Genomic DNA, 11,941 nt, shown 5'->3' with positions numbered 1-11,941 from the left:
AAAACCTTTGTCGTTCAGCAGGTTGATGCAATAAATGCCTCTTGTCCCTGTCTGGCACTGCTGCTGTATGCAGATGGATAATGCAGCATACAAATTGTGTTATTTTTTTTATTTTATTGGTATTAGTGATAAATCCTTATAAAAAACTATTCCCTTCACATACATTCTCGCCAATGTAGAAATCTTGTGGTGGGTATGCGAAGTTTTCCAGAATTTTTGATAGGGACCTGGCTGGAGACATGATGGTAAACCTCTGTACCAGAAGATAATCTTCATTACTCAAGTAATTTAATTCTGAACATTTCAAAGTAGGCTGGTCTCCTGTTTATTTATCAAGTAGCAGATAGAGAAAGTGTGTGAGGAAAACTTCACAGCTGTGGAATATTGTATATAACGTTATTTTTAAGACATTTTTGTTTTGTGTAATTGATAATCCTATGTTATCTGTCAACATTTTAAATATATCTAAGAACTCTTGGAATTTTTAGGGGCTTCAACAAGTTTCAGGAGCTCTGGTTGAGAAGAACTGCCTTTAACTACAAATGTTAGAATTAGGATAATGAAGTGCATTGTTCAAAGTGTTTTTGGTTTAATGGTTTAACACAGAAACAAACAACATGTTCAAGGTTGATCTTTGAATGGGGACGATAACTCGTTTGAGTCGTTGCTCAGGGATGACGTCATGGTCGTTGTTTCGAATGTCGGGAGCGACGCCGTATAGGAGGCCGCATTCTCCCGAGGGCACAACTTGTCCAAATCTGAAGTCCAGGCTCGTCGACAGCCCCCGGTACCTCGACCTTCAGGTACTGTCTTTATCGCTGACCGATGCGGGACGTTTCCTTTGAGCGTTAATGTTTTTAAAACGTCGCAAACACGGGAAACCGACGGGCAGCGCTCTGTGTCGGTTTGGGCTGGCTCCTAATGCTAGCTGTTCGGCTAACGTTAGCACGCTAGCATCAGCTCTTATTTGACCTAAAAGACAACATTAGTTTAACAGTGTGTCGCCGAGGACGCTTTGAGGTTTCATTTTCGGTTTTTTTTATAACGGTAGAGGGACACCAAGCGATTAAATCCTGGTTTTTCCTACGTGTATGTAGTGTCAGACAAACAAAAACGTCCAGCGGGGCTCTTTGCTAATGTATTTGCTTTGAGCAACGCGAGCAGAGGACGCCAATTGTTTTCTGCTGCGGACAAACTCAGACACACCGGGGCACAGTCAGCTGTAAGTTGTTGAGCTGGGTTGTAAGCAAAATATTGCCCAGTCATCGAGGTTTTTGGGGGTGCGTTTAAGTTTTGAGGTTGTTTTTATTCACATGTGTCCTCAGTTTTTGTTGTTTTTCTTGTTTAATTTGTCCTGAACTAATCACCGAGCTGTACGGCAGAGGAAAGCAGCTGAGCCAGCTTTTGTTGTCGCAGCCTGAAACTTGTTTTTTTTGTTTTTGTTTATTTCGGGTATTTGTTTTTACAGTTGTACTGCCTTACTGTAGTTCTTATTTGTTTTGTTTGTGTGTACACCTCGTCTTTTCTGTATGCTGGAAGTGATGAAATACAACACATATCTATATAGTTCTATTTATTCTATATAATTCTTTATATCTGATATTTCATCTTTTATACTGTGTACAGTTGATGGTGCTGTAACAACATTCCCAGATATGGAATTGATCAGGTCTATCCATTCATCCATCTATCTGTCTCATACTTAAACCCCCTGTAGCAGTAGATACGTTAAAATATAGAGCCCCTTTGGCAGTTATGGCTGCAACTATTGATTATTTGTATTATCATTTAATCTGTCCATTATTTTCTCAATTAAATAGTTGTTTGCTTCATGAAATGCTGATAAACTGTTCATTAATGTTTCCCAAACCTTAAAAGTACCACTTTGCCAAATGTTTGTGTGTGTGTGGGGGTGTACATGAAGATATATTTAGTTTAATGTGACAGCAAATTAACCCATTATCCAAATGCCAATAATTAAATAGTTATTATCAATTTAATTGTTGTGGCACTAATTACTGCTACAACTATAAAAGGCAGTCAGAAAGCACAAACATCTGCAAGGCCACTCTGTATACAACAATGTCAATACACTTCCATATCACCCGAGGTTGACAATTGAATTAAACAAAAAATCTATATCCATGTCCAGATCACCACCAAAACCTATCCATCAATTTCTTCCCCGGGCCATACTCTTCATCCCCAGAAATATTTGTCTAAATCCATCATGTACTTTTTGAATTATGCTGCGCACGGTCACATAAACAAACAAACAAAAAAGAAAACAATCAGGGAGCACAAACATCCACCAAGGCTGATCATGTTTCATATCCAGATCACCACCAAAGTATAACAATTTTCTCCTTGGTCTATGACCTACATCCCCAGAAAGCTTCATCTGTTTTAATCTGTTGTTTACTTTTTTGAGTTATGCTACACAACCACCTTGGCAGAGACACTTAGTTTAATGTTACAGCTTAAGCTCCTGCGTATATATATATATATATATATATATATATATATATATATATATAGATATAGATGGATCATTTTGGACTAACTTTTGCAACCCCATTTCCAGGAAAATCCTCTCCCATCCCCCTTACCCCCTCTGTCAGAGCATGGCTCAGGAGACCAATCAGACGCAGGTGCCAATGCTTTGCACTATGGGATGTGGTTTCTATGGTAACCCCCGCACCAACGGCATGTGCTCAGTCTGCTACAAGGAACACCTGCAGAGACAACAGGGAGGTGGGCGATCCAGCCCCCCAGGAGAGAAAGGTAGGATGATGGAAGAGAGGTGGCCTATAAAGAGCAGGAGGGAAGCTGAATATGGTTCTTAAAAGTGGAAAAGACAAGAGCTTGAAAGGAGGGCTTCATACTATCATACTAGACCTGTGTAGATATAGGACTGTTTAAAGTTTGCTGAAATGGGTTGGAGTAAAGGGATATATTTATACTGAATTTTACCTAAAAATATTTTTGACAGCAGTTTTGTTGTGCCATCCTCGTCAGGATTGCCACAACTCTAAGAAGCTCCCCCTACAGTTACAGACTACATGTTTTAACGACACCCCGTAAACATCCATCCATTATCCGTCTACCGCTAAAATCTCACCGCCGACACGCCCCCTCCATTCCCCTCTCCTGGCCACGTACATTTGTTTTCAATGGAGCCAGCAAACACACATTTCCATGCCAGTCTGATGTTTACTCGTGTGTCGCCCCTCGTTCTGTCAGATGGTCATTTCCTCTTCCTCTCTTCGTGCGATAGTTGTTTTCTCTTGATCTTATAGCCGGTACCTGGCTAGGGGGTGTGTGTGTGTGTGTGTGTAGTGATGTAGAGCAATTTGTGCTTCTTGCGAGACCAGAGACGTTGCAAGACCTCACGTGTGGATAGAAATCAACCAGAACAGTGCTGAACTGTAGATAAGTTAAAACTACTTAACAATACTAAAAACGTGGGTTGATCTCCAACAACTCCCAGGAGTCTGGTGTAAAGTCACTAGTGTGTGTGTGTGTGTGTGTGTGTGTGAGTGACGCGTATAAAACAAAGTCACCGCAGTTTCACCCACGTTGAGTAGGTACTTTTTATTGTAGTGGAGATGCAACCTAACCGTGCCGTTTCATGCCGAGGCGAGTTGAATAGAGCCGGTGGAAATACGCCATTAGCCATCACGATGACTCCAAACCTGTTAAATTAGGGTCAGAACCCAGCACAGTTCAGCTTTAAGTGCTCATTTGTGCAAGTTATGAGTGATAATCACAAGTGACACATTGATATTGATGGTGTGAAATTTCAGCAGCAGTGGTGAATGAATTTAAGGGAAACATGCTGTGCATTTCCATGCACAGTTAGACTCAGCCATTCAGTTGGACTGCTGTCCATTGTCCCGGCATACATGCACTAGTGGGAAATTGATTTATTGATTAAAGTGTGTCTACCTCTATTACGCTAGATGGCAATGCTTTCAGCTTGTTGGTATTAAGCCTGTTTCCTGTTTAGCTGACAGTTAATTGTTGATAATGATAAGTGCCATTGTGAGTCTTCCTACCATTTATGAACTTGGAAAATATTTGATTCTTTCAAGCAGACACATGTCCCAGTCTGGATTTCACCATTTCTGGTTTCCTTTGTTGCTGTTGTCTTATTCTTCCTCCTAATACTTTTTGTTGCGTCTTCTATTATTTTTGGGTTTAATCCTTCTGTTACTTTAGAATTTGGCAAGCGTACTTCTCATTACTGTAACTCTAACTCTAACTGTTCGTTAAATCTTGATATCTAGAAAATTCAAAAACTATACCTCGCCTTTTCGCCCTATGTCAGCTGAGTTTGGCAACCGTCATGTGGAGGATAAAGCGGTAGAAGATGGATGGATGGATATCGGAAAGCAGAGAAATATAGCAGAGAAATATAGCAGAGAAAGAGCTTTGAGCCCATATACTTAAGCCCTCAGGACCACGGAACGACAGTCTCAGACAAGATTGACCCGCGCGTCACACGTTTGTGACATCAGCTTCTCAGTACCGTGAATCACTGCCAGATATTGAAAGTGAAAGTTATTGTGGAGAAAGGGGCAGAAGCACTCACTCATTGAACATCTTTTGACCATTCAGCTAGTCAGTCATGTAAACATACTGATTCTTATCTGTTGTTATCACAAAGCACATCTGATTGTCATCGATAATCAGGCGATATGTGACAATAATAAGACACTTTTGGTCCCGTCTGTGATTGTCTGCCTGAGGCGTTTGTTGAATCAGACTGTTCTTTCCCCACACAGCTGCGACGTCACCAACAGGATCACCGGGATCCGCTGGCGTGACTGTGGACAGCACAATCTCGGAGCCCAGTACAGAGGTGGCGGGGACCCCACCAGAGGAACAAACTACCAGGTATGGTTCTTTGTAGTCATTTATCAAGTCACCAAACAAAATCACATCTGATGCCACAAAGTAATTGTCAGAGAGATTACTTTATGGTCCAAAGTTAATTTGTTGTCGTCGTTGTGTTGTCAGTCCTAGTTCTCCCAGTCCAGTTACACAACAGATGACGGCTATGAGCATCTCCCAGGACTCGGGAGCTGTAGACTCTGATCGAGCGGAGGCTGAGGAGGGAGAAGAGGAGGGTTCTTCCAATAGCACAGGTAAATGACACATCATTTAGGAGCTGCTTGTATAAACCGGTAATATAAACAAGAGATACCCTTCAAAATTGATCACGTTACTATTAGCTAACAGCACTATTAATAAACTATTCATGTGCTTGTCCTGTTTCTCACCAGAGCCAGTAGGGGAAGCAGCACAGGCGTCATCTGACGGAGACCAAACCCCTGATAAAAACAAGAAGAAGAACCGCTGCTTTTCTTGCCGGAAGAAAGTGGGCCTTACTGGTAAGAATGACAGGAATTTCGTGAAAGCTCACACACACACACTGAGTGAGCGAGCTCTGCTTAGCTGCAGGTACAGTTCAAAGGTTTATGAATCATGAATGTTTGTTTTTTGGGACTTTCATTCTTTATCTGATACTCATAAGGTGTCAGCGTATCAAATTCAAAAACATTCCAGGAATCTGCTGTGGCACCATGAGTCATAATAAGAGGAGTAAGCCACTGGCCATTTTTATTTTACATTACTAAAAAAAGCAAACAAAAAATTCTAGACACTCTCTGACTCTCAATGATGAATGGATGTATTTTCAACCCTTTGGAGCTACTTCTTCAAAATGCAAATGCTGTGTGATGGTAAAAAAAAAATCCAAAATCCCTACCATACAATAATTAAATTCTCTGAACATCAGTGGAAATAAACAAGACATATAACATGAGACTAAATGCCCCAAGGCCCCAAAAAACAACTACTGTTGGTCAGTGGCAGATGAACCTGCTCATGTGCAGCAATACCAAATATTATCATTGTGATATATATATATATATATACAGTATACATATATAATATTCATAAAAAGCACTTTCATAAGGGACAGCTGGAAAGAGTGGGTCCTGACTTGTTGATAGAATTTAATATAGTTTAATTCCTTTTTCAGCACCCAGCTACTTTGATACAGAGAGCCGCATACTGCAATTTAGTGATGCATTTCACAGTGTGCTGCTAGGCCTCCACTTTTTATTACCAAGCAGATTTGCCTCACAAGAGGCTGCAGGGGCCTTTTTAATGTAGAATTGTGATATTTGTATTTGACACTGGTCACAACCCTCAAATAGGCCTGAACAGCACCTGGTAATGTCAGCACCGGGGCCTAGTCAAACTAGGACTGACTTGTTTTTCTAGTTAAAAAGCTGTTAAAAAGCAAATTTACCCAGTAGGGCTGTCACTTTTTTCCAAAAATCAGAAGTCAAATTAATATTGTGAGACTTGCTATTCCCCCGTAAACAAGCACACACTAAATACACAAATGAGACATTATTTAATATTACTAACTGACAGAGCTAATGGAGTCCACAGACCTTTGTTACTTTGCCATCTATTCCATGCTTTCTATGGCTCTTTTCCACTGTACAGTTCTAGCATGACTGTCGACTGACAGGTTCCAATCGAGCTGAACCAATACTAAAATATGACGTCTACAGCCTGCCGAGGACTGAACGATTTTGAGAAGTATATGCAATTATTTTGACATGAATTTGCGATATGCCACTACTCAAAACAGTGATGCTGCGTGTTATCATCTGTAAATGATTCTACCCGCAGCATGTGCTAAAACTCATGAGCGATGTAATGTTTATTAATTTGCCTTTGTTTACCACTCTCTACTGAAGGTTTTGACTGTCGCTGCGGCAACCTGTTCTGTGCCATTCACCGTTATTCTGACAAACACGACTGTCCATATGATTACCGGAGTGCAGCCGCTGCCCGCATACGCAAGGAGAACCCTATCGTTGTGGCTGAGAAAATTCAGAAGTTATGAGGACTGAGTGCATAAGAGAGTCTCCGACTTTGTGGATTTGAACAATGGCGACCTGGATGAAAACACACCTGATATCATGGCTTCATTTGTTCATGGTAGTCGATGATGGGCGGGCGGGCGGGGTGGGGGTGGTGAGGTCGCAGCCACTGTCCTGACACTTCCCTTACTAGCCTCTCCCTCTCTCTCCGCTAGTGTCTGTGGCTGAGCCTGTGTGTGTCTGTGTTTGTATGAAAGCGTGTGTGTGTGTGTGTTAGCTTGAGAGTCGGGGAGAGAGTCGTAGGGGCTTTGTGGACATTTGGGTTGCTGTGGGAAGGGAAGGTGTTTGATTTTAACCCCTTTTTTGTTTCTCAACGTTGGGGGGATCGTGTGGATTTATTTTTATACAGTCCCTGTAAGATTGGTTGGTTGGAATGAGACGGGGATAAGCTGTTAAGGAATGTGTCGCAGCCTGGATAACGACACTGAGGTCAATTCAGACGTGTCTAAAAAACAAAAAATGCAAGATTTCATGTATCAGCAAGACCTTTTAAGGGCTTTGGAATATAAATCTTTCCCCCAGACTGAAAATGATGTCAACTTTGTGTCAAATTGGCATTTTTTTCCCCCCTTCCACCTCTACAAACCTTTATTCAGTGGGTCACCACACGTTGAGCTCCCAAGTCTCAGCATTTTCCAGAAATGTTTCTCTTTGATACATCGACTTATCATACTGATATTGGGTGCATGGACAGTTATCGGGGTGGGGAGGTGAGGGCATGGGTAGAGGCGACTGAGAACCTTGACTTACCTGAGTGATTGAATTCTGTATTATTTTTTTTTCCTTTCTGTTTTAATGAGCGTATGACATCAGAAGATCTATATTAATATATTGTAGTTAGCTTGAATTGTGTGATTGCATTCTATTTATTTTTATGGTTTGGTTGGTCTGTGCTGGAGGATTGGCAGCATGTGTCAGCAAGTCACTTCAAGATTTGCGTTTAACCTTTTCAATCGTATTAAATTAATTCCATCATAATTGTATAACCGTTAAAGAAAAAAAAGATAAACACATGATGGATTAGTCCAGTTAAGCCATTACATTAAGACAGTGCAGTAAAAATGTCCATTGTTTTTGGATTTAGAAACAAAGCACAACAAACTGTGTGTCAACTGCAGAGCACCAGACCATGTGCCACACCTACTCAGTTTTGTTCAGCATCTTTGGTCATTTGCAGTTTTTGAGCCGTGTTGTAGCCTCGCTGAGGGAATAGTTGTTTGATAGAGGCAGCGTGTTCTCTTTGAATGCCCTTTTCTGTTCAATGGAGTCAGAGTGAAGCTCCATGTTTCTCTAACCACCAGCAGACCACTGGCACGTGCTGAATGAAAACCGACGTGGGTCACAGTCGGCGCTCCGCGTTGACACCGCCGCTCAGCTAACGTTAAGATTGTTGCAAAGCTACAGAGTCGCAAGCTGTGCTTTTTTTCTTTCTTTTTACAAAGCGCTCCCAATTTAGACGAGCGCTTCTTCGCTGGCTTCTCCTCGGGAAGACCGATGCCACATGCATGTGTGCAGGCAGACCGTTTCGTACCTGACTGCACCGACTGTGAAATGAAGCTGGAATGTTAAAAAAAGCCACACAGCAGTAGCACAATGCATGGCTGGAACCTCGAGGTTCAAGTTAACAGGACTCCACAGTGTTTTCTTCCAAATGTAAATACCATATGGCTCCTATTCATATAGTATAATCTTATTGTAGATTTCTGCCAGGTAAAAGGTGGGGGACTAAGGTGAAGAATAGTACTATGTGTATAAAAGTGCTTTTCATAACTATCCCAAAAAAAAAGTGCTGCAAATGGCACAGATATTAAAAAAAAATCCCCCTTTATTTACATCTACCTGTGTCATGTCCAGTTACAGTATCTGTCTACCATGAGTATGTCACGTGGATTCTATTATTCTATTGTTTGTTCCCCTCTTATCAGATGATTATGAAGTCCCACCTAAGATTAAATAATCTCACTTTAACACAGTATTTCAGCTCTTTCGTTTACCCTGTTACTGACGTCTATTCATAGCACATTGATATTACTGAAACTTTAAGAGGCCTCTTGTGAGATGCGGAGGTGCCATTGAGGAGGTTTATTTTTTGTTAGTTTTTTCCATTATCAGGAGCTTTCCTTGTACATGTTGCTTGATCTTGATGTGAAGTTGCAGGGAATGAGCAGAGTGTGTGTGTGTGTGTGTGTGTGTGTCAAGAAGCCAGTGCAGAATGGGTTGGACATGGACGACACTTTTCCTTATATACAAAGAACATTATGCTAGACCTTGGAATATTGGCCTTAACCAGGATTCATGTGGAAGTCTTGGTGATGATGGACTAGGACTTTCTCCCTGGGAGTGGTCATAAATCCGACTGTGATTAAAAATATTCCTCCCGTTCACTAGTTGTTGAAAATTTGAAAAGTTTTACAGGACTTAATGGGGATTGTTGAGTGATAATTTGTACAATTATTAAGGGGACTGACCATGTGGTGGGAGCAGCTTTCTGTTCTCCGCAGCATATCTTTTATATTTATTCCCTTGCTTGCTGAGTTGGAAACCATTTTAAATATAGTGGCCTACAGAATGTTCACTTTTCAGATTAAAAAGTCCTTTCAGCAAAAAAAGAAAAGAAAAAGAAAACGCCCTTAAATGGGAGGATTGTTCTGTTTCGTAAATCGTGGATGTCACGTAGTGTTTCTCTTATTGACTGCTTATATCACACCCGGGGTTTTTTTTTTCCTAGTCTTCATGAGCAGTTTGAATGTAAACCATAAAATTCACACAACAAGCTGTAATATCATTTATCATAACCACACCACGCGAACATTGATTAGGCCCAATCTTCAGACATGCGATATTGGACACTTGTGTAGTTAATGTGACTGTTTATGATGAAGGACTTGGCACCAGCATTTAGGGCAACCATACCTAAGAAATGTAGATAACATCAGTACATACAGTATATGTTTATCTTCCTTCTACTCTGTTGCTTTAATATAAGTTTGATGTCTTCAGTCCCGTCGTCCGTAGCACAACCTTTCATAATCAGTGTCTTCATCACTAAGGGTTTTTATTTTATCATGAACCTGCCAGTGATGATGAGTCTGTTAACTGCAGATAGAAGGACAAAAAAAATGATTCACTCGTCTTTCAGTGTGAGCTTGAGGGACATGATTTGTAATCTGCAATGTTCACAAAGCTGTAGTTCTTGTCCCTTGGCACTCCAGTCCCCCAGAAACACCACCAGATATCTTTTTTCTTTTTTTTCTTTTAAAGCTTTAGGATTGTATGATGTGTAAGAGTAAGTACAAAACAATAAAATCACAAAGTTTATTTTAAATTACACTTGTCTTTTGTGTTTATTTTTGCACACACACGTCCATGTAGTAGGTCAATTTAAACGTATTCTGTTTTCAAACTCGAGAAAACCGTGTAGACACAGCTTCAGTGTGAGGAAGTGTTTAACGTCGTTACGTTAATCACGCACCGACTCATAAAGCAGAACTATATCTGATGTCTTTATTACAAAGGAATTACTTTTCCAACCCTAACAAAGCTGTAAAAATAACTCGTCTTACCCTGGAATGTTTTTAGTGCTGCAGTTGCCTTTGAAGTCGTATAATGTGGTGTCTAAATAAGGGTGGGGACCTCAGGCCAGAAAAAAAAAAACAGACCAAACAAACGAGTAATTATATGCCATATGATCTTTCTTAATTGTCTCTCTTGTTTTTCCCTTAAATTAGAAAAAGATTCCTCCCAGTTTTGTCACAGAAAACTGACGAGTGATGCTCTGTGGACATTTTATTGCTCTATTTGTCCACACCTGTCGTGTATTGAGTTCAGGTGTTTCAATCAGGCCCCTTATCTCCAATGAAGGACAATCTTAAGTCATTTTGCTGGAGTAAGTTTATTTACACTTCAGACTGGGATTAAGTCTGGTCCTTTCCCCAAAAGTTCCTTTTAACAAATAAAACTTCAAGAAATCTCAGTTGCTCCATAGGTTACATTTACATTTATATGTAAGCATTTAGCAGACACTTTTATCCAAAACGACTTACAAAATAGGAAGGTTCTGGCCCTCAAAAGCACTTTTGCATGGGTTAAAGTAACTTTTGGTTCGACTTTGATGTGAAATGCTCTTTGTGTGAATGGTGCCTGTAACTGTCTTGCATTTATTTTGGTCCTATGAATTCACACCTACTTTGGCAAGACACTAACTTATTTATAGTTGTCTGTATTTTCTCTGACTTCACTCCATACTACAGAAATGTACAGTATTTGGCTGTTGTGATCACGGGAAAGTGATGGCAATAATGTCCCATTTCTTATCAGTCTGATCTTTCTAAATGTCACGTTTATAAATGCGAATGATCAAACAAGAAACCACACTTTCTTGTGCAATGTAGTGGTACGATGGTTTCACAAACTGTGGTACGCGTACCACCGGTTGTACGCGAGCTTCCTCTGGTTTCCTCTTGGAGGAAAATCAGAAATACTCTTCTACTGTACATGCCAGGGTATGTGATCGTAGTAGAGCTGTGGAATTGTGACGTGATGGGAGTGTGTAGAAAATCAAATCAAACAAATAAATAATACTAATAATAATACTAATTACAGTCATTTGATCTCTAGTTTCCATCTTTAATCTAATTTCACTTAAGCTGTGTGAAGGATGTGAGGAAGATGTGGATGATGAGGAGTAAATCATTGTGACTAAATCTGCCTCCTGTGAAAAGCTGACTCTGCTCGGTCTATTTACACCACTGTATTTTAACATTGGTGTTAATGGTCTTACTTTGAGAGCAGCTCAGTATTTTCTCAGGTTGCGCTTATAAAAACAAAAAACTATAAATATTTTATAACTATTTTATAAAAACACTGAACAACACAAAACAGCAGCTAAGACTGTTGATCTTTCTTGTCTTTACTTGACTTGTTGTTTAGTAATATTGCGATCACTGTTTAATTAATGTATGTATTTATTATTT

At 40.2% G+C, this 11,941-nt stretch overlaps 1 protein-coding gene across 1 annotated transcript; it reads left to right on the top strand.

Moving 5' to 3' along the window:
* The first annotated feature begins 721 nt into the window (after positions 1-721).
* zgc:77486 (uncharacterized protein LOC405808 homolog) lies at positions 722-10,296 on the top strand. Its single transcript, XM_044044356.1, has 6 exons — positions 722-803; positions 2,585-2,784; positions 4,788-4,899; positions 5,023-5,150; positions 5,289-5,396; positions 6,783-10,296. Exons 2-6 carry the CDS (start codon positions 2,625-2,627, stop codon positions 6,929-6,931), a joined length of 657 nt encoding a protein of 218 aa, XP_043900291.1. The 5' UTR covers positions 722-803; positions 2,585-2,624; the 3' UTR covers positions 6,932-10,296.
* Positions 10,297-11,941: the final 1,645 nt, after the last annotated feature.

The sequence above is a fragment of the Solea senegalensis genome, linkage group LG14, assembly GCF_019176455.1.
Source record: "Solea senegalensis isolate Sse05_10M linkage group LG14, IFAPA_SoseM_1, whole genome shotgun sequence".
Lineage (NCBI taxonomy): Eukaryota > Metazoa > Chordata > Actinopteri > Pleuronectiformes > Soleidae > Solea > Solea senegalensis.
This window is presented reverse-complemented; position numbering and strand designations above follow the sequence as displayed.